Genomic DNA, 24,399 nt, shown 5'->3' with positions numbered 1-24,399 from the left:
GAGAGAGAGAGAGAGAGAGAGAGAGAGAAGACACACTGGTGATTCACATTGCCGACATTGTGCCCATTACTAGTAATATGCACACACTGCCTTGCCCATTACCGGTTATGCACAATAGCTTCGCCTGTTACTGGTAATGCGCCATGAATATGCACATTAAATGTGAAAATAAGTCTGCATTGTATGTGTGAATATATATATATATTAATCTGTATCTTATATTTATCTATATTAATCTGTATCTATTAAATCACTACACAGATACCACCACATATGTCATCTGTCTCTCTCTCTATCTCTGTCTCTCTCACTATATATATTATAAATATATATATGTGTGTGTGTGTGTGTGTGTGTGTGTCTAGAGAGAGGAGGGGAGAGAGAGATGTTGATGTTTGTGTGTGCTAATCAGAGAATTTTTGCATTTAGAATTTATCACTAATTTTTCAATATCTTTTATGCCTTTCCTTCCTTCAATACCAAATTCTGGTTACTCTTTGCAGTTTTTGTTCCTTCTGCATGATAAAGGTTTGGGTATCCACCAGTGATGACTTATGGTTGCAGTACACAACCATCATTTATTGTATCCATATTGTTCTTCTATTAATTGTTTATGTAAAATACATTTTAAGAAGTTCTGCACTGTCTTTATTCACATTAAAATTTTGTTGTGTTACTGCTGTGGCTGCAGGGATATCGCTCCATCCATATGCCGGAGTTCGAGCCCCGAACTCACCTGGCGGTTACGGGGCGGGCATTTTCAGTGGTGACCAACCACTTCCCTGAACTGCTGCCGAAGGTGTGCGTTCTGGGCACGGTGTTTGCCCGCATGGCCCCTGACCAGAAATGTGCCCTCATTGAGCACCTTCAGGAGTATGAGTAAGCAATCTGTGTGTGTGTTCACGTTGGGTCTGAGTCTTGGAACTGAACTGGAAAAAAACCCCAAAAAACAGCTGCTTAAAATTTAGTGCTAGTTTAGTGGTGACAGTTTCGCCAGTTTGAATAAGGTTGCTGTACAGAGCAAGTTTAGGCTTTCCTGTTGAAGTTGTGAATGTGAGGTAATTATCAACAAATTATGTATTCAGCATTTCACAGGTGTGTTGCATGATTTAGTTAGATGGTGTAATGATGGTGTTGAGGTGGGGTGTGCCTCATGCTGGTGCTATGGAGCTGAGGATTGCTCTGGTGTTAGGGAAGTTGTGACTGGCTGGATGAATTAGTTCACACCACGTCTCTTTAGTGACTGTCCCTGTAGCTGTACAGCCATTGACCTGGACATGTATTATCAATACTTTTAGACTGGATGAACCACATTATTGGTGCAGCCAGTCAAACAGGCCACTGATGGACATACCTGCAACACATATTTTTGACATGGATTCTTCTTGGGGGGATATTCTGCAGTGATTAATGTCCCTGTTGACTGTCACTAATTTGCAAAAAAGAGTTTCTGTCTGACGTTGAATGACAGAACAGAATGTCATATGGGGTTCTCCCTTGGTTCAGTTCTTTGATGTCAACACCAGGCTGGTCTTGAGCTGTTCTTGAACTGGTGTTTGTGTAAGGCTTGCGATCCACAGTTGGGTTGTGGTATCTCCTTTATGGGGAGGGCTGAGTTGATGGAATGTCTGAAGGGAGAGGACAGGGCTGTTCTCTTCTTTTTCAGGATTCTGGCTCTTCATGGGCTGTCTGAGTTGTGTGTGCGTGTGTGTGTGTGTGTGTGGCTGTAAGCATGAGTAAGTGGACAGTGGCAATTGTACATGTGTACTTTGTTTTGTTAGCACACTAAGTTCTACCTGTTGAAAATATCTATTAATTGCTGTCAAACAACCGCTGTAGGCCAAGAAATGTACATTTATTTTATATTTTCTGGTGAACTCATATTCAGTAAGAAATCTTACATTGTTATTAAGAAAATGTGAAATACACTAGATCCCCTTATTAATCCAACGTCTGTTATTATATCGTACTATTTCCAGTCTTGAACTTATCATTATAGAAAACTGTTATTGATTTGGGCTTCCATTGACATGAAAATTCCCTATATGCCATAAACGTGTTTCCAAAGTAAATTATTGTTACTTTTAAACAGTGCAGAAACAGGACTATTTTTTGGTTTTTTTATTTAGAAATGGGAACATTTCCTTTGTAATATTTTCCATTTGTGTTTTGTAGTTCTAGACTTTCTTAACCAAGTTAATTTCATTGATTCAGTATATTTTCTTATATCTGGTTTGTTTAAACCTCCTTTCTTGATGCATTTTGTTGCTGACTTTCTACTTATCCTGTCTCATTTGCTATTCCATACGAACTGAAAACACATTTTCTAACAATTATTTATGAAATCATCTGGAGAATTTGGAAGCAAAATCCATAGGTGAATTAGTTTTGACAGGATTAGAGATTTTAATACAGCAACACATCATATAGGTGTAATATTTCTTTTTATCCATATCTTAAATAGAGCCTTCATTTCAGATAGCTTCTCTGCATAATTGATATTTTAGTAGTCTTTAACATCATTTGTAAACCATATTCCTAGCATCTTCAAATTTTCTGGATTCCATTTAATGTTTAAATGGTGGATGTATTGTACTTTTGATTTTTTTTTTCCTACTTCCTAGCCATATAGCTGCTTGTGTTTTTTGTGCATTCATGAAAAGGCCTGAAAACTTGCCAAATTCATCTACTTGATGAATACATCTTTTAAAAGATTTAACATCCCCAATATTCATCAACTGTGCATTATCAGCAAATTGAGATATTTTATGTTCTTTATTATCAATGTTTATACCTTTTATTTCTTTATCTTCCCTAATCATAATTGCTAATATTTCTATGCATAATATAAACAAATATGGAGAAAGTGGATCACCTTGTCTACAGCCCCTTTCTATAAGAAACCATTCTGTAGTTTGACCAGTGACTATAAGAGTTGATTATATATTTTTATAAAAGGTTTGTATCCATCCACATAATTATACTATCACCAAAACCATGTGTTTTCAAAGTTTTAAACAAGAAATTCCAGTCCAGAGAGTCAAAGGCTTTTTCAAAGTCTAAACATAGTAAAAGTTCAGGTAAATGTTGTGATTCTAAGTAAGTGATTTAGCCATAAATTAGTCTTATATTATCTCCAAGATTCCTGTTTGCAACAAAACCAGTCGATCTTCACCCACTTATTTTGGAAGAATTTGTTTTATTCTATTAGCAGTGCATGCTGACCCTGTTTTATACAGCATGTTCAGTAGTGAGATAGGCATCCAGTTTTTTTTATGTATTCTTTTGGTTTGTCTTGTTTGGGGATACAAATTATAATTCCCTGTCTCTGAGTGGCATAAAGTTCTTCATCTCTCATTGACTGATTTAAAGCACGGTCTACAAAAAGGCCTAGTTTCTTCCAAAATTGGTTTTGTTGTTGTTTTTAGAAAATTCAACTCAAAAAACATCTTGTGTCAGGACTCTTTCCATTTTTCATATTCTTTAATGCTAAGCTCGCTTCTTCTAAACTTATTTCTCCTAATAAGACATGTGCATCATTTGATAGTTCTGGCAATTCACCAACTAAATCTCTTATTTCATAAGTATCAAAAGTTGGGGGGTTTTATGTATAAATACCTGTAAAAGTAATTGACTTCCTGTTTTCTGTTTTCTGGTTCATCTGTTAATGTTCCATTATGGTCTAATAATCTGGTCATGCTGTTATTCACAAAATGCCTTTTTTCTAGGTTACAAAAATAATTTGTGACTTTTTCTCCTTTGGCAATCCATTTTGCTCTCAATCTTAATATAACACCTTGTATTTTTTTATCCCTAAGAGAGACTTAACTCTTCATTTTTCTCTTATATCATTTTCATATCTTCATCTGTTTTATTTTCCTTTTTTTCTAATAAATCTATTCCTTTTATCAGTTTTTCTTCTTTTTCTGAGGCATTGTTTTTCTTCATTGTAGCACACACTAATATCACCATCTTAGATGAACAGACTATAAATAAATAAATTGTTTTAGATCGTATTTTCATGAGAAGATAGTCTATAATTACTTTATCTGAAATTTGAAGATCAGTGTTCATGTAAGAAATTCCCCTGACTGTTACTGTATCATACTGTTCTACTGCGTATTCACAAATAGTTTCATTTATTTGTTAACTTCATCTACAAATTGCTTATCTCTAAGTACAGTTAAAATTTCCAATACATGCTACATTTTATAGTTTTACCAGATTTTAATTTCAAAGTAATTATTGAGGGATCTGTTTGATACCCTGGAATAATATCTGCATCATCAAAATTCCACATAAGATCTTCTGATACAAGAAAAAAATCTAAGCTACTTTGTTTTAAAGGTAAACTTCTTTGCCATGTAAATGTTTGACCAGAGGATTATTTTCACGCCAGACATCTGTTAAACGGAATTCTGCCATCATGTTTTCACCGATTTCCTTTGTAGTTAAGATATAGTTAAAAAGGAAGCTAAAAACATCCAATAAAACCGCCAAAGCCAACACCTTTCAAACTCTTGTACGCCCGCACCTGGAGTATTGCTCATCAGTCTGGAGCCCGTACAAAGAAGGCCAAAAGAACAAGATTGAAATGGTGCAAAGAAGAGCAGCACGTTATGTACACAACGACTACGGGTGGACCAGCAGCGTTAACACACATGCTGCAAGAACTTGGATGGGAATCCCTCGAATCACGGCAGAACAGACAAAGGCTGACCCTAATGTATAAAATGGTCAATGGCATTGTAGACATCCCTCCAGACAAATTTCTCAAGAAAGGATCCAGCAAAACAAGATCAAATCATCGACACAAATTTGTCCATCTTAGCTCCTCCTCTGACCCTTATAAATACAGTTTTTTCCCATCAACCATCCCCGTCTGGAACTCCCTGCCTGCAACAGCAGCAGAGGCTCCCTCCTTGGTAGCTTTCAAGAGGGAGCTGAACAAGATCACAGTTTAGTCCCCCCCCCCCCCCCCTTTTTTTTTCCTCCGGAGAGACATTGTGAGTGACGGTGGGAGGGAATATGTATACATGTTCTTTCTCATTGTCACCCCCTCTGGTAGGAAGATAGGTCTACTTAGGTTATGACTAGGTTTTTATGCCTCTATGCACACAGATCATTAATAGTCAGTAATGACGGCTGACCTTCCAATTTGAAGATTGAAGATATTCATAGCTCATAATGTTAATATGGAAATTAGGTGCCACTCCAAAAATTCAAAACTGTCTAAACTGTAAGGCCTCAATCAGGGCCCTTCGTCCAAAATAGCTGTAAACAGTAGGGCCCTGATTTAGGCCTTTCATCTGGAGTGAGTTAAAGGACACATCTGGAAATGTGGAAATAAATGATTCAGCGTAGCAGATTATTTTTCAGTGGTGTGTCTGTCAATGTTGTGTTTGTGGCATTCATGACTGGATGTGTTTTGTGGTTTGGGGGGATGGGTAGTGTCTGTCTGCATCTGTGACTGTTTGTGTATGTGTGTGTGTGTGTTTGGATTCTTGGCTGTTCAGTATTTTTGTCTTGTCTCTTGTTTTGTTACACTTATGGTTTCTTCCAAGTCAAGCCATTTTTCTTTTTGAGCTGGCTGAATAGATGGAGCTGACAGTTGGTGACAATGATCAATGACAATTTGTGCAGGAAATTACATGACTGTTTCTTTTCTGGTGGTTTTAGCTAAATCAGTGTGTGTGACCATCTGAGTTTTGTTGACTTGGAAAGGTCAATGCGTATGCCTGGTACTTTTTTAGTTTCTGATTCCTCTTGTAACAAAGGGACATCCCAGCACCTTTTTAACAAGTCAAACCATGAACACATAATGTTTTCTCATGTTGTTTTTATTCTTTCTCCAGCTACATTGTGGGCATGTGTGGAGATGGGGCCAATGATTGTGAGGTATGCCATTACTATTTGTTGCACTGGTTTGTGTGTGTGTGTGACTGTGTGACCATGTCGTGTGTCCGTGCCTGTAGTGACTTGAAATTGTTTTCAGCTGGGATTGCTGGATAAGTTTGCTTATTTTTGTATTATTTGGATGTGCACATCATTTCTTCTTTTAGTTTCTGTGGTTTTTTACATGGACATGAGCTCGTACTTTTTTTCAGTATATATTATAAGTAATAAAACAGGCTTTGTTAACATGAAAAATATTAAATGGGGACTTTAGAAAGCTTGGAAAAATATTTCCAGTGTTGATCTATATTGTTGTTTGTTCAAGGGTTTGTGTGGCAGGTCAGGCAATAGAGTTATTTCTTTCAACACCAGTGTCTGACTTTTTTCTTCAGAAAATTGTGTTTGTCTTTGTATGTGTTTTTATGTGAGTGCTTGTGATGACAAGATTGAAAAAAAAGTTTTATCTGAGAACACAAGAAAAAAAATATTAGTATGGTTATAATTATTTTTATTATCCTTCTCCAGTCGCTATTATTTCAATTAATAAACATTTGTTTGTTTCTATTTATTTTTATTTTTTCACAACTGAATGTGATATTATTTTGTTGTTACTAGTGTGTGTGTTGTAATCATCATAATTATATTTGTAGTAATTATGATGATCATTGATATTATCATCATATCCATTACCTTAATCATTTTATTATTAGTGTCATAATGTCATCATCATTACAAAAAATGATGCCAAACAACCATTACCTTTATTATTATTTCATTAATAATAGTGTCATCATTACTATATCACTATTACCAACTTACGCCCATTACCTTTACTGTTATTATTATTTCATTAATAGTGTCATCATTACTATATCATTATTACCAAATTACAACCATTACCTTTATTATTATTTCATTAATAGTGTCATCATTACTATATCACTGTTACCAAATTACAACCATTACCTTTATTATTATTTCATTAATAATAGTGTCATCATTACTATATCACTATTACCAAAGTGATGGCAAACAAAATGGGTGTGGAAGTATGATCAGTGTGGTTGTGCAGGCCTTGAAAGCTGCCCATGCTGGTATCTCTCTGTCGGAGGCTGAGGCATCAGTGGCTGCCCCTTTCACATCACGTGTCAACAACATTGAGTGTGTTGTGACTGCCATGAGGTGAGACCAGCAGGGAAGTTTTCCTGCAGTTGTTGTTGAAGGATCGTTGATTGTCATTTTGGTTAATTCATTCAGTGCCAGAGAATTTTGTGAAAATGTGCCTCCCCCCACCCCACCCCCCCCCCATGCCCCCCCTATCCTCCCCCCTTTTGAGGTATTTTGAGGATTCAGGGGTAATAGATAAATAAAATTCCAGCATAAAAACTATAAGCGATACAGAAAGTAAATGTTTTTACGAAGGAAAGTAGATAAGGATTCTTAATCTGGGTATTTTCCCCAATCATTTTAATTGCAAATATCTATTTAGGCATTTCAGAGTGAAGATAATTTTTGTGCAACAAAAAAGTCTATTTCTACTGTCACAGAATTGATCAAGCAACTCCACCTCTGCCAAGCCTTTCATGACCCAATCATGACTGGTACACTGAGGTATTTTGCGAGACCTTTGTTTTGCGACGTGGGTAACCCCATCTGTATCAGCCCTGGCACCACCTTTCTGTGTACTGTCCCCAGTGATCTGATCATCAACATAATTTTTGTGTAAAAGCCTTCATTGTTTAGTGTTAGACACAGTGGCATATACTTGTCAAAATTGCTTTGGTGGGACCGGTCAATAAAGGTATCCAAAGGGTTTACAATTTCTATGATGAATGCTGGTCAACCAGGCACAGGTCAGGTCTGCTCCTGTCAACATGGGTGACATCATCAAGCGAGATATGCTGGTTCTCGAAGACAGCCAATTAGTGACTATTGCTGCACACACCTGTCATGCCTTTCTGTCTACAGGCCCCACAGTCATCCACAACAGTTCAGTGCCTGCAGATTGGCATCAAACTTGAATTTGCACAGTGGACATGCCTTGGGATATTCCTATGGATAGTGTGTACTGTTTACACTGTACGTTTCTGTCATGTGCAATCTGTCCTTGGAGATGAACCTGGTGAGGTGGTCGTTGAGGCTGCTGTTTGTGAGGTGGCATATGGAACAGGACATGTCTGCAAAAGTTTAAGCCTCTCTGTGCTGTACTGTGAAATGAAGGTTGCTGAATTGATGGCCTCCTGCTTCTTGTTGACTGGGAATGGAGCTGAATAGATCTTATCCAGCATCATCCTGAACTTCCATATGTCAACTGCTTGCTGTTTGGCAGCAGTTCTTGACAGGTTGATCATATGGAAGCTAAGGTAGGGGCATGACATATCTTTGCCATGTTTGGGCATCACCTCCCCCTGCACTGTCAGTTCTGTCTCAGCAGACCAGTCTCTGCTTTTGCACTTACTCCTTGTCCTCACACACACACACACACACACACACATGCACATGTACACACACATGTACATGTGCACACACACAGCCTTCACATGCCACACCTGCTGGTGCCATATCTACTCACTGCATGTTCCTGTTCAGGCAATATCAAAGAGGTTAACAGTGACCCAGTTGACCCACTGTGCAGTGGGAGGGGGATCAATACTGATCCCCTTCTTTGATCAATGTGGGCGTGTTTTACAAAAAAAACACACTTGTTCAGATATTCCTGCAGTGCACAAAATTATTCCACTCCCTTTATCAGTCCCTTCCTCCTTCCCTGCCCCCCAGAAGGAGATGGGTTGTCTTTGAATTCATCTCTGTTTCAACTTCGGAGCTATTCTTAGCCTCATGTTCTGCTCTCTCATTTTCTTGCAACATCAAGCTCTTCAATTAACACACTGTCACTCTCTGCAAATCATCACTCTCACTGTCATTCTCATCAAGCAAACTATCTGACAATATTTTGTCACCACAAGCAGTAAATTCATCATCTTCAGTGACATGTAAAGCTTCTGCAACATCTTGGGTAACAAAAGAGCAAAAGGTTTTTACTACACACTGCTGATTCCAACCATCTGGGCCAGGTTGTGGCTTTGTTGTCTGCCATTTTGAAAGGGTCGTCTGAACATCTGAGATGGGTGCTTCAATTAACATCCAACTATGATCATAAAAAGTGTGTTTGGGTGCTGCTCCATGTGAATAATTAAAGTAGACATACCAAGTCTTCCTTGTGGTGCCTATTGGGACACAACAACTTTAAAAAATAGAAATGTGAAAATTCATGAGGTCATGTGGATATACATATTTGTCCTTGGCAAATAGTGGAGCATTTAAGTGGACATATATATATATATATATATATATATATATATATATATACATACACACATGTTCTTGGCACCAAAGAAGTTACACAACTGATTTCTTTAAAAACAACAACAACAAAAAATGATTTGGCTGTGTTTTTATGTGTGTGTGTTGCTTTTTTGTGTTTTAGGTGGGTATGTGTTTCTTGGGTGTGGGGTGTGTGTTGTGTGTGTGTGTGTGCGCGCACACTTAAGTGGTTTGTGTCTATTTGACATGTTAATGTGAAGTGTTTTGAGATATTTAAAATTGCTTTGTAAGTGTCCTGTTATTATTTTTATTATTAGAAGAAAGCAGGAATAAATTAAAGCTAATGGTGTGTGTGTGTGCATTGTTGTTGGTTTTACAGGGAAGGCCGTGCAGCGCTGGTGACGTCTTTCGGTTGCTTCAAGTACATGGCGCTCTACAGCTTCATCCAGTTTATCTCTGTCCTCATTCTCTACACTGTATGTCTCTGCTTTTTATCTTACCTCTTTGTCTTTCCTTTTTGCCTCTTTTTTTTTATTTTTTCTTTGTCTCTACTTTGTCTTTCATCTGTGTCTCTCTTCTGGGGCTTGTATTTCCTAACTCGTTATTTGTCCGAAAGTCTTTGCCTCTTTGTATTTCCTCTTTGTCTGTCCCTAAAGTCTTCCATCTTTGTATCTCCACTTTGTCCCCAATGTCTTTCCTCTTTGAATCTAGATCCTCTTTGTCTGTCCCCTGTGTCTTTCCTCTCTGTATCTCCACTTTGTACCCAATGTCTTTCCTCTTTGTATCTCTTCTTTGTCTGTCCCCAATGTCTTTCCTCTTTGTATCTCCACTTTGCACCCAATGTCTTTCCTCTTTGTATCTCCTCTTTGTCCCCTGTGTCTTTCCTCTTTGTATCTCCTCTTTGTCTGTCCCCTATATCTTTCTTCTTTGCATCTCCAATTTATCTGTCCCCAGTGTTTTTCCTCTTTGAATCTCCTCTTTGTCTGTCCCCAATGTCTTTCCAGTTTGTATCTCCTCTTTGTCTGTCCCCAATGTCTTTCCTGTTTGTATCTCCTCTTTGTCCCCAGTGTCTTTCCTCTCTGTCTGTCCCCAATGTCTTTCCTCTTTGTCCTCAGTGTCTTTCCTCTTTGTATCTCCTCTTTGTCCTGTATGTCTTTCCTCTTTGTATCTCCTCTTTGTCTGTCCCCTATGTCTTTCCTTTTTGTATCTCCTCTTTTGTCTGTCCCCAATGTCTTTCCTCTTTGTATCTCCTCTTTGTCTGTCCCGTATGTCTTTCCTCTTTGTATCTCCTCTTTGTTTGCCCCCTATGTCTTTCCCCTTTGTATCTCCTCTTTGTCCCATATGTCTTTCCTCTTTGTATCTCCTCTTTGTCCCATATGTCTTTCCTCTTTGTCTGTCCCGTATGTCTTTTCTCTTTGTATCTCCTCTTTGTCTGTCCCCATTGTCTTTCCTCTTTGTGTCTCCTCTTTGTCTGTCCCAGTGTCTTTCCTCTTTGTCTCCAATGTCTTTCCTCTTTGCATTGTCTCTTTGTTGACCCACTAAATCTTTCTTTCTTTGTCATTTTTCATCTAACCTCTGTCTCTTCTTTGTTCACGCCTCTGTTCTCCACATTCCTCATCTTGTGTTCTGCACATCTTGAATATTTGTGTTCATATTTTGATGACATGTCTATTTTCTCCATTAGTGTCTTTGTTCCATACACCATCTTTCCTCTTTGTTTTACCTCCGTCATCTTTGTTCACCTCCACTCTATTTTCATCTTATCTTTTGTTGGTTTTTTCTGTCTGTTCTTGTCTCTCTCTTTCCTGTTTGTCAGCATCACAACTATATCTGTTGATCTGATTCTGTCGCTGTTGTGTGTTGCTTGTCTGTCTGACTCTTCTTTAAGCCAACTTCAACTCCATCTGCTGCTGTAGCTCTATAAGTTTTTGTTTCCATTGGTTTGGTTTCTTTTGTCATCTTACCTGACTACCACTGCCTTAATCTAACTCTGTGTGTGTGTGTGTGTGTGTCTGTCTGTCTGTCTGTCTATGTGTGAATGTGTGTGTATGTGTGTTGTGGTGTGTTGCATTGTGGTGTGTGTGTGTCTGACTGATTGTTGACAACAGTGCCAGACCAACCTGTCTGATCTGGAGTTCCTCTACATCGATTTGATCATCACCACCACCATTGCCATCCTCTGTGAGTTATGCATCTGACCTGTGCCACAGACTGATCTTCAGTCTGGAATGTTAAGATTACATCTGCATGTCATTATTATCATCATTGGGTACAGCTCATTGATGATGATATGAATACTTATATAGTGCCTATCTTTGGCCGGAGACCAAACTCTAAAGTGCTTTACAAACTTCAGGCCATTTGCACAGCAAGCTGCCTGCCTGGGTAAAGCCAACTGATGGCTGCCATTGGGTGCTCATCATTCGTTCCCTGTGTCATTCAGATTTCAGGCATGCACACATACACACACACACAGATATGTAACATTTTACATGTATGGCCATTCTGTTTATTCACCCAGCCACATAGGCAGCCATACTCTGTTTTCAGGAGTGTGCATGCTAGGTATGTTCTTGTTTCCATAACCCACCGAACGCTGACATGGATTATTGGATCTTTAATGTGCGTAATTGATTTTGTGTGTGTATGCACATGAAGGGGGTTCAGGCACGAACACGTCTGCACATATCTTGACCTGGGAGATCAGAAAACTCTCTGCCCTTTACCCAGCAGGTGCTGTTACTGAGATTTGAACCTGGGACCCTCATATTGAAAGTCCAGTGCTTTAACCACTCAGCTATTAGTCTGGAGGCTGAAATCTGTAGCTTGCAAAAAAAAAAAAAAAAAGTGCCCACCTAAACATTATGTGTTAGAAGCAAACATCTAGTCTGAATGCATAGTCTACACATCTATAAAGGAACAGTGGTGGATGATAATTCAGGCCATCCATACCTTGGCCGCCATGACACTTTTCAAAATGGCTGACTAACCCAGCAAATCAGGCTGTACTATGGGCAAATATGTGTATAATATTGTGGTTGTTATGTCAATTATACCATTTCTGAGTACAACAAATCCAAATTTACAGTTATCCATGCATTTGGAACACAAAATAGGGGCTTAATTTGCATATCAATACATTTCAGTCCGCACATTAACATATTTCAACAGGACAATGTCTATTACTTGTACCAAATACTTACCACTCAAAGCTAACATAAAGTGTTGATTTTACATCATCTTTTGATGCTAGAAACTATATTATTCGCTCTTTATACTGGAAATATTGAGTATTGATATGAAGCATTCATTTGGCATTTGCGACAGAACACATGCTGTCGATGCTGAAGTACCCATGGTACACATATCAGTGCAATGTCAGGCCTCTTAGTTTAAACGAACAGCATAAAAAAACTAATTCTGTGCAGAATTCCATGTTTTCTAGATAATAATCAGTTGTCATTTCAGATCAGGAAATCAAAGCACATAAGTCCCAGAAAGTTAGTGTTATACTTCTCTCTTGTCTGTTCATGTGCTTGGTACACTCAGGCTGACGTATTCTCATTCCATGGATTCCTGCAGCTAAATTTACACTAGCACACTACTGTACAGCCAAGTTCAAAGCGAGCACATGAACACCACTGTCTTGTACAGGTCCATGTTTACATCGTGTAATCTCCACAAACAACGTGTTGGAGGTCCCTTAAGGCATGTTCATAGTCAACTGGATGATGTAAGGCGCTTTGAGCAGCATTGGTGCTGGATATCGCACCATAGAAAAATTATGTATTATTATTACTATTATTATTATTATTATTATTATCATCACTATGCTGCATACCTGAAACACATTACATAAAAAAATAAGTTTGTTGGAGGTTTTTGTTATTTTTACATATATAAAGTTTATGAAATTGTACCATTTTATTTCTGATTGTTTTCAGAAGCTGAAATAACACACACACACACACACACACACACACACACACACACACACACACACACACACACACACACACACACCCTACCTAATTCCCCCACTCCCCTCTCCCCTCCCCCCAACACACACACTGAAACTGGTTCACAGTATGCCACACCCCCTTCATTCTCCCTTACTGATACAAAACAAAATGACAGCACACACACACACACACACACACACACACACACACACACACACTTCTACAAGTGTTGCATTTACAAAGTGATTTAGGCATACAATTCTGTATATCATTCTCTGATTTCAGTTTTGTAAACATTATCTCCTCCCCCCCCTCCTCCCCCCCCCCCTCTCTCTCTCTCTCACACACACACACATTATTCCACTTTTGAAAAAAGGCGATGCAAACAATCCTGAAAATTATAGAGGTATTTCCTTATTAAGCGTAATTAGTAAAGTTTTCACATCAATACTAAACAGGAGGTTGTACGAGTGGGCCGAATGTGAAGGTAAAATCTCGGAAGAGCAAGCTGGTTTCAGAAAAAGTTACTCTACGATCGATCACATATTTACTCTCTGTAGCATTATCCAAAAATGTTTAAATGGAGCAAGGAAGAATAAGCTTTATATTGCTTTCATAGATTATCAGAAGGCTTTCGACTCAGTTGATCGAAATAGTCTATGGGCAGTGCTTAACAAGATAAGAACATCAACCAAAATGATCCGAATATTAAAAGCGATGTACAGTACAGTTCAGTCTTGTGTCCGATGGGGGCCTTATGTTTCAGAATTTTTTGATTGTCCTGCAGGAGTAAAGCAAGGATGTTTGTTGTCTCCCTTGCTTTTCTCGCTTTTGATTTCAGAAGTCGCTGACGAGGTGACCAAGAATGGAAAACACGGTTTTCAGTTTTTGCCAGGCTTACAAGAAATATTTCTGTTATTGTTTGCAGATGATATTGTCTTGCTGTCATCGTCACCAGCAGGTTTACAAAATCAATTAGATAATCTTAACAAAGCATCTAAATCTCTTGGACTGACAGTAAATTTGAATAAAACAAAAATAATGGTTTGCAGAAAGGGTGGCCATCTGTCTAAAGCAGAAAAATGGTATTTCGATGGAGACGAAATTGAAGTTGTAAACAATTATAAATATCTGGGTTTTATGCTGTCTACCAAGTTATCTTTCATTTCTGCACTTGAAGAGTTCGCTGGCAGGGCAAAAGGGAGGGTGGTTGAAATTATGAGAACAATGTGGAGTCTTGGCAATATGGACAGAACCGTGTTTTTTAAACTCTTTGATGCGCAGATAAAACCTATGCTATTATACGCATCTGAAATGTGGGGAATAATGCGCTTCAAAGCAGTTGAGTCTGTCCATTTGTTTGCTTGTAAAAGATTTTTGAGTGTCAGTCCCAAAACCCCAAATGTAATGATCTATGGTGATCTTGGTCAATATCCATTATACATTGATAGTTGCATCAGTACTTTGCGATACTGGTTTAAGCTAAATCAAATGTCTCTATCGAGAATCCCGAAACAGGCGTACCTAATGAACGTAAATAAGATGACATACAATGCTGATATGTCTTCAAGAAACTGGGCAGATGGACTGAAACATTGCTTAGACATTTATGGGTTTTCAGAAGTTTGGATAAATGGCGGGGTTGGGGATGTAAATGTTTTTCTTAAAATATTCAAACAACGCATGATAGATGGCTTTAAACAGGATTGGGCAAGCAAACTCAACGGAAGTAATCGTTATGAAACATATAGGTCATTCAAATCCTTATTACAACCTGAAAAATACTTATCTGATCTTACCATCAGTAAATTTAGATCAGCTTTCATTAAGTTCCGTTTTGGTATAAATGAACTAAAAATAAATCAGCGTTATTGTGATGTTTTGAAAAACTGCCCATGTGGTGGTAGAATAGAGAACGAACTACATGTACTAACAGCTTGTCCATTATATGATGATATTAGAAGGAAATATTTGCTCAAGCATATGCAACATATTAGAAATCTGTCATTATCATTTCTGCTGCAAAACGAAAGTTGTAATGTGACCAGAGATGTTGCAATGTTTGTTTTTTATGCATTAAGACTGAGAGAAGAGTACTTTCAGCCCTAAACAGACATATCAGCCTTGTGCTTTTCATTTAGTTTACTTGTTCTCAGTGAGCTCACTGTGTATTATGTGGATTGTTTTCGTTCTTCCTATTTTATTTTAGTTAAGCTGTGTGTGCAACACGTGCACCCAAGATGTATACAGGTCGGTGACCTTACATTAAAATTCTTGCGTTCTCACACACACACACACACAACAAACCAATACACACTCAGGAACAAATACCAGAAAGATGCATGCGACACGCTGTCAGCAATGTGCCAGCCAGCGACGCACGCCTCTTCGCGCACTGTTGGTCACACACAGTACACACACAGTGAATGTCTTTCTCACACACACAGTGATCAGTCACTGACGAAGCTACTTACCACAGCTAACACATTCAAAACACACACAATGCAGTTATATTCATTGTTAGAACAAACAGAAAGCAAATGATAAACTGACAAACCTCGTAAATACCCACCTGCATCTTAAATCAGCTGAGCTTTTCTGTGTTCATTTTTGTCATGCAACCCCACCTCCCAGCCCCATCCATGTCAGGATCGGCGTTTTCAGCATCAACTTCACGCGGTTCTATCTCATTCAGTCCACAATCTTCATCTCTACTATTTGCATCTTGAAAGATTTCTTCCAATACTTGTGCAAGTGTTGGAGTTTGTCTGTGTTCCGCCATGGCTTTGCAAACACAACTTTAGCTTCGTACAAACTTGCAAAACTTTTGCCATAAATATGACAATGAGGTGAATATTTTTAGCTTATGGAACTCAGGAGATAAAGAGCTCTCAAGGGAGCTAATTTAATGGTTAGCAGACTATATTTTCTGCAATGCGGGACTCGAAACATAGAACATTGTTACAAAACGTACGGCGTACATCAATACACCATTGGTGAGCGACATTTCATGACGTTCGCTGTACGTCAACAACGCAGTCAAGAGGTTAATCTGCTAACTTTGGTATGTGCTCATTATATCTGCTTTTGCTGCCATTATAACACACCTGAAATATTATGTGTCTGCTTCAGTTACAAAGGCTTTCTCTTTCCCAGAACTGACCTCAACTGTGTAAAAATTTCCAGACCTGTGAAGCTCTCTTGTTTAATACTTCATGGAAGCCAATGGTTCTGATGTCACTTGATCACTTGCCAAGAGATCGCTGATAACATCACTCATGGTGATATTTCTTATATTGTGCGAATAAAGGAATTGAAGGTCTGGAATAAATTGATAAGCTTTTAGGGGGTCATTTCAGTCTGTTCTCAGCCTTTTCACTCCACAGTCCTTGTGTGGAGGTTCATGTTTTTCTTCCTTGTCGCCAGCGAAAAAGCTGCTCAATAGCATGGTCAGCTGGTACTTGATTATGACAGTCTCCTTCAACTACGAAGCCTTGATGCATCTCGGGAGCTGTCACTAGGAGTATCTTTATGTCCGCCAAGAAAATGACTCAGACTGCCATCAGGTGTAGCGGAAGTAATGGAATGCACAAAACCAAGGCAGCATCCACGAAAAAGATGAGAGGGAAAAGTTCCCAAGATCTGTCTTGAAGAGCATTGGTGAACCGCAAGAGAATTTAGAAAGGATTTGTGTATTGTCTCCATAATCTGCAGTATGCATTCTCTGAACTCAAATTCCTCAAACATGATTTTGACATCTTCAGTTACTGACACAAGCCTTGTGACCAGATCTTCAAGAGATGAATTGATCTGCTGGTCATCCTTGTTTGAGAAACCCTCTGCGACTTTCTTGCTGCGTCTTGGAGGCTGTTATTGGTTACTATTCCACTCTCCCTTGCCCATTTTTTTTAAAATCATGTCTACAGAACTGACCAGAGGGCTTCCAGTAGGCTTCCAGGGCGTTTGTGTGTGGATTACATGGTTCCATCTTTTTCTGTTCATATTTCCAACTGTTGTCTCACCAAGGACACCACTTTCAACCAGATGCTTTAAAGGCCTGATGAATTCATGTTGTCTCCGATCAATTTTGAAGTTTGTGGAACCATCCCAATATGATGACAAAATCCTTGCAGCTATCCATTTGTCCTGCTGCAACATCTTTTGCTTTTCAGTAAAGCTGCCAGTCAAATGTCTGGCGAACTTCTCACCTAGTTTCTTCATCACTGCCTCACACTTTTGCGTCACAGTCCATGTGGCAGAGGAGTATGAGATGTGGCAGTCAAGATTGGCATTGGATCAACTTTCGTCTTTGGAGGATTTGGAGCATCTTGTTTCTTTCGGTCATGTATCTTGGCCAAATCATGTCAAATCCAGTGTGGATTTCTCCTTGACCTTTTGCTTTGAAATTGGCAGTTCTGATCTTCTTCTGCGTTTGTGGGCTGTTGACATGTTCACTCGTGTGCACAAGTGGGCTGTTACGTGTATGACCATTTTTACCCCACCATGTAGGCAGCCATACTCCATTTTCAGGGGTGTGTATGCTGGGTATGTTCTTGTTTCCATAACCCACCGAACGTTGACATGGATAAAAGGATCTTTAATGTGTGTGCTTGCGTTTACACACGAAGGGGGGTTCAGGCACTAGCAGGTCTGCACATATGTTGACCTGGGAGATCGGAAAAATCTCCACCCTTTACCCACCAGGCACCATTACCAAGAGTCAAACCTGGGATCCTCAGATTGAAAGTCCAGCGCTTTAACCATTCAGCTATTGCACCCGACAGTCCTGATCTGAATGTCCATTGATGGCTCATTGGGTGCATATGGTCTGAGAACTACAAACTGTCTGTCATGAAACATTTGTTTCACTCAGAGTATTCTCAGTGGTGAATATTTTCCTTGTCATATTTGAATTGACGACAAAACATGTGTATATAGTCATACAAACATTTACTTTGTCATTTTATTTCAGTAAACAAGGATTTTTTTTGTATCACTTAATACCAGCACATTTTTATTAAAATCGGTTAAAAGGGTGCAATGCACTTCACCAATCATTACTTTGACTACATATTTGAATTCTTCATGATAAAAAAACTTATAAATAGCCATTAAATGTTGCCATTTTATTCCAATATTCCAATAAATGCCAGAGATGTAATAAAATTAATCATTTTGGTGGCCATTTTGAAAACTGTCATGGCAGACATACTTCGCAAATACTGAAGTATCATCCATGTGGAGTACATTACGCTGTATCTAGACATTACATCTCGGGTGGATGATTGCTTCTAACACATAACGTTCAGGTGGTTTCACTTTTCTGAACTTAGCCTCCCGACTATATTGTGCCCGTCATAGTTTCTCGTTCAGTGACACTGCAAGTCAAAATGTATTTGGCTATGGTGTCTTGTTTTGTAAATGTATTATGATTAGAAGAAAGTGTTTTTTTTATATTCAGAATTGAATAAAGAAAATTTTCAGCAATATGGATCCAGAACCAGATAACCTTTATCAACAAATGATGTTTCATATTTCAGCTGCTGCAGATCTCTCACATCATTTTTGCTATTCTGTATGCTGTGTAAAGTGATAATTGCCATTATCATTGCTGTCATTGTTATTAGTATCATCTGCATCATCATTGTCTTCATCATGAAGATTTTCATTATAATCAGTGCTATTCTGCATTCTGTGTGCATCATTATTATTGACAGCTTCATGATCATTATTGTTAGGGTGTTCTGTATGTTATGTGCATGATTATTATTATCATTTTTGTTATGATGATAGTCATTATGGTTATGGGTGATGTGGATGGTGTGTGCAGTGGTCTACATCTTTGTCATGATGGTGATTATCAGTATCGCTGATCTGTGAAGTGTGTGCAGTAGGCTACATCATTGTCATGATAATGATCATGATGATGGGTGATGTGCATGTTGTGTGCAATGGGCTACATCATTGTCATGATGATAATCATGATAATGGGTGATATGTGCGATGTGTGCAGTGGGCTACATCATTCTCATGATAATAATCATGATAATGGGTGATATGTGTGATGTGTGCAGTGGGCTACATCATTGTCATGATGATAATCATGATAATGGGTGATATGTGCGATGTGTGCAGTGGGCTACATCATTGTCATGATAATAATCATGATAATGGGTGATATGTGTGATGTGTGCAGTGGGCTACATCATTGTCAGTATGATGATCATGATGATGGGTGATGTGCATGGTGTGTGCAGTGGGCTGTATCATTGTCAGTATGATGATCATGATGATGGATGATATGTGTGCAGTGGGCTACACAGGGGCCTATGAGAAGCTGGTGAGGCACAAGCCCCCAGACAGCCTGATGAAGGTGTCCAACATCCTGTCTATCCTCATGCAGGTGGCCATCACGGCTGCCTTCCAACTCGGCATCCTCTTCTACCTCATGAGCCAGCCGTACGTTGCCAAAGATGGAGGAGAGGATTGGACGGGGGTGTAGGGGGGAGCAGGTGTGGTGGGAGTTAGGTATGGGGAGCAGGTGCAGGTTGAAAGGGTGGATAGTTGGGGTGTGGGGGGAAGGTTAACAGAGTGGGGGGATGGTTGGAGTTATGGTTTTGGTTTTATGCCTAGCTGACTAGTTGGTTGTAATAAATTTAGAAACACTACCACATGGACCAGCTGTACCTCTGGATTCCGAATGAGAGGGTGTGTGATTGATGGGGGATGGGAGAGAAGTGTACGGGGCTAAAGGGCAGGATGGGGCAGACAGGGGCATGGGGGTGCAAGTTTAGAGGATAGATATATGGTTGGGGGGGTGGGGGGGGAGGTTGACAAGGGGGGTGGGAGGAGGTATGGTTTTGGTTTTAGGGCCAGTTGACTGGTTGGTTGTTATAAATCTAGAAACACTACTGCATGGACCAGTCAGGGTTGGAGTGAGGTGGGGAGTTAGGGGAAGGAAGGGGATGGGGGAATGGAAAGGTGGGGGATACAAATTGAAAGGGTGGATGGCTGGTGGGGTGGGAGTTTTGGTTTTTGGGCTGGCTGACTGACTGGTTGGTTGTGTATAAAGTTCAGACTACCTGATAGTTGAGATGTATTGTGTTAGGTACCATTAAAAGATGTTCAGAGACTGTATGCCTGCTGTTTATGTGTGTGTTAAGTATGTATTTGTGTCTGACCCAGTGGGCTACAAACAACATGATTTAATTTGTTTTGTGTGTATGTCAGGTTTTACCAGAATGACCTGGAGCCAGACAAAGAGACAGACACATGGGAGAGCACCATCATCTTTCTGTCCTCCTCCTTCATGTATATTGCTGTGGCGGTCAGCTTTTCCAAAGGGCCCCCCTTCCGCAAACCCATCTACACCAATGGTAGGTCATCCATAGGGCTAGCTTTTTGACATGACTACAGAGGATTTTACATGGATGCATCTCCTTTGTGTTTATGACGGAAATTTGATTTTTGGGTTTTTTGGAGGGAGTGGGGGGTTGATTTACTGAAATAAATTCCTTCGTTTCGAAGAGCAAAGCAAAAAAAAAAAAGGGTGGGGGGTGTTGGGGGGGGAGGGTCTTATTCTGGTCTCCATTCTGGTTATGAAAAGCCCATTTATCTTCTGTTCTGTTTTGATCCAATGAACTCTTTTGCCAAGCATTATACTTGGATTGGAGAGTCAAACAAGCAGCTCTTATCAAATCTAGAGACAAGGATGTTTTGAATTAAAAGCACCAGTGGCCCGATGTGGGTGTGTTTGTGTGTGTTGTGTCTGAAACTTTTCTCTGAACCGAAAAAGCCGCCAATGACAGTGTTTTCAACAACCCTTTCAGTAAGAAATTGGACAACAACCCAAACTGCATCCCTCCTCTGGGGCTATGTATTCAGCCACACATGGAAAATGCTGATCTGGATGTCAGGGCATCTCAGACTTTTCAGAGTTCCCTGACAGCACACTGTGGACCTGTAAACACCAGAGGTACAATTCAGTCTGGCCTCACACCGAAAAGACTTCACTAGTTCATTGGCCTATAAAACCTACTTTTCTGAACTCTGCAAACAAATTTCCCACATTTCAAAAAATCTTCACTAATGGTTTGCAGTCTGAAGAGGGTGTTGCTGCATCTGAATTTAGTCTTGTCTTTCCTGACCAGCCCTCATGCCAAATTGACTGCACTGGTTCTGGCACAGAAAATGCTTCTGCAAGCAAGACACAAGTGTTTTATGATTTTTTTTACTCCTTGTGAGCTCTGGAAATGATTGCCTGCAGGAGTCTGTCACATCTGAAATTGCTGGATTAAAAAAAAAAAAAACTTTGACATTTTTAACAAACAAAGGTTTTGATGTCGTTTTGGCCGGGGTTCCAGGCCAAGTTGGCATTCAAGGTAATGAGATAGCGGACCAGCTGGCCAAGAATGCCACAAAGTAAAGTTGTCCATGTCCTGTGTTCCATACACAGACATAAAACAGAAAGTGAGCACTTACAGTACAGATTTGTGGCAAGAGGAGTCACCCAGACAGACACGCTGTTCCAAATTCATCCAGACCTGAAAGATCCTCCCATTGGTCATGAAGAATCGCAAAGAGGAGTCTGTGCTGTGCAGATTGCGCATGGGTCATGCTTTTCTTTCTTATTCTTACTTGTTCAGATGAGAGGAGGCCCCTCGATGTATTCCCTGTGACGAGCCTCTCACTGTGAAACACGTACTCATTGACTGCTGGGATCTGCATGACGTTAGAAACAGACTTTACACGGCAGATTTTGCGAAGACTTTGTTTTGTGATGTCCTTCCATGGATGCTAATGGACTTCTTGAAAGAAGTGAACATTTTTAATAAGATTTGAATGTTTTAAACTGGATTAAAGATTTAAAGATTTTTTTAACTTTATGAGTGAAAAGCTTGAAGCAGTGATTAGTTTGTATTGTACTTTTTTACTCTTAATTTGAAGTAGATGCTAATAGCCTTGACATGGCCTTAGTGGTCAGCGAGGCTCTGAGCACCATTATTTTATTTGATTTGACCATATTCTGGTGTTTCAGTTCAGATGTGACAGGCAATACCGTGTGGTGTTTCAGTACAGATCTGACAGGCATACCATGTTGTGGTGTTTCAGTACAGATGTGACAGGTGATACCATGTGGTGTTTCAGTACAGATGTGACAGGTGATACCATGTGGTGTTTCAGTACAGATGTGACAGGCCATACCATGTGGTGTTTCAGTACAGATGTGACAGGTGATACTGTGTTGTGGTGTTTCAGTACAGATGTGACAGGTGATACCATGTGGTGTTTCAGTACAGATGTGACAGGCCATACCATGTTGTGGTGTTTCAGTACAGATGTGACAGGCCATACCATGTTGTTGTGTTTCAGTACAGATGTGACAGGCCATACCATGTTGTGGTGTTTCAGTACAGATGTGACAGGTGATACCATGTTGTGGTGTTTCTGTACAGATGTGACAGGTGATACCATGTTGTGGTGTTTCTGTACAGATGTGACAGGCGATACCATGTTGTGGTGTTTCTGTACAGATGTGACAGGTGATACCATGTTGTGGTGTTTCTGTACAGATGTGACAGGTGATACCATGTGGTGTTTCAGTACAGATGTGACAGGTGATACTGTGATGTGGTGTTTCAGTACAGATGTGACAGGCATACCATGTTGTGTTTCAGTACAGATGTGACAGGTGATACCATGTGGTGTTTCAGTACAGATGTGACAGGTGATACCATGTGGTGTTTCAGTACAGATGTGACAGGTGATACCATGTTGTGGAGTTTCAGTACAGATGTGACAGGTGATACCATGTGGTATTTCAGTACAGATGTGACAGGCCATACCATGTGGTGTTTCAGTACAGATGTGACAGGTCATACCATGTTTTGTTTCTGTACAGATGTGACAGGTGATACCATGTTGTGTTTCAGTACAGATGTGACAGGTGATACCATGTGGTGTTTCAGTACAGATGTGACAGGTGATACCATGTGGTGTTTCAGTACAGATATGACAGGTGATACCATGTGGTGTTTCAGTACAGATGTGACAGGCCATACCATGTGGTGTTTCAGTACAGATGTGACAGGTGATACCATGTGGTGTTTCAGTACAGATGTGACAGGTGATACCATGTGGTGTTTCAGTACAGATGTGACAGGTGATACCATGTTGTGGAGTTTCAGTACAGATGTGACAGGTGATACCATGTGGTGTTTCAGTACAGATGTGACAGGTGATACGATGTTGTGGTGTTTCAGTACAGATGTGACAGGTGATACGATGTTGTGTTTCAGTACAGATGTGACAGGTGATACCATGTTGTGGAGTTTCAGTACAGATGTCACAGGTGATACCATGTTGTGGTGTTTCAGTACAGATGTGACAGGTGATACCATGTTGTGTTTCAGTACAGATGTGACAGGTGATACCATGTGGTGTTTCAGTACAGATGTGACAGGTGATACCATGTTGTGTTTCAGTACAGATGTGACAGGTGATACCATGTTGTGGTGTTTCAGTACAGATGTGACAGGCATACCATGTTGTGTTTCAGTACAGATGTGACAGGTGATACCATGTGGTGTTTCAGTACAGATGTGACAGGTGATACTGTGTTGTGGTTTTTCAGTATAGATGTGACAGACATACCATGTTGTGGTATTTCAGTACAGATATAACAGGTGATACCATGTGGTGTTTCAGTACAGATATGACAGGTGATACCATGTGGTGTTTCAGTACAGATATGACAGGTGCATGTGGTGTTTCAGTACAGATATGACAGGTGATACCATGTGGTGTTTCAGTACAGATATGACAGGTGATACCATGTGGTGTTTCAGTACAGATGTGACAGGTGATACTGTGTTGTGGTGTTTCAGTACAGATATGACAGGTGATACCATGTGGTGTTTCAGTACAGATGTGACAGGTGATACCATGTGGTGTTTCAGTACAGATGTGACAGGTGATACCATGTTGTGGTGTTTCAGTACAGATGTGACAGGTGATACCATGTTGTGGTGTTTCAGTACAGATGTGACAGGTGATACCGTGTTGTGTTTCAGTACAGATGTGACAGGTGATACCATGTGGTGTTTCAGTACAGATGTCACAGGTGATACCGTGTGGTGTTTCAGTACAGATGTGACAGGTGATACCATGTGGTGTTTCAGTACAGATGTGACAGGTGATACCATGTGGTGTTTCTGTA

At 39.8% G+C, this 24,399-nt stretch overlaps 1 protein-coding gene across 5 annotated transcripts in view; it reads left to right on the top strand.

Moving 5' to 3' along the window:
• Positions 1–24,399, top strand: part of LOC143287550 (polyamine-transporting ATPase 13A3-like) — a 188,200-nt gene that overhangs the window by 139,887 nt on the left and 23,914 nt on the right. For all 5 annotated transcript variants that reach the window (XM_076595626.1, XM_076595625.1, XM_076595623.1 and 2 more), the window contains 7 exons: positions 692–879; positions 5,856–5,898; positions 6,968–7,077; positions 9,599–9,695; positions 11,328–11,400; positions 19,493–19,640; positions 20,412–20,557. In XM_076595626.1, coding sequence (XP_076451741.1) covers positions 692–879; positions 5,856–5,898; positions 6,968–7,077; positions 9,599–9,695; positions 11,328–11,400; positions 19,493–19,640; positions 20,412–20,557 — 805 coding nt within the window. The remainder of the gene's footprint in view (positions 1–691; positions 880–5,855; positions 5,899–6,967; positions 7,078–9,598; positions 9,696–11,327; positions 11,401–19,492; positions 19,641–20,411; positions 20,558–24,399) is intronic.

This window comes from Babylonia areolata, chromosome 11, assembly GCF_041734735.1.
Source record: "Babylonia areolata isolate BAREFJ2019XMU chromosome 11, ASM4173473v1, whole genome shotgun sequence".
In the NCBI taxonomy this organism is placed as follows: Eukaryota; Metazoa; Mollusca; class Gastropoda; order Neogastropoda; family Buccinidae; genus Babylonia; species Babylonia areolata.
This window is presented reverse-complemented; position numbering and strand designations above follow the sequence as displayed.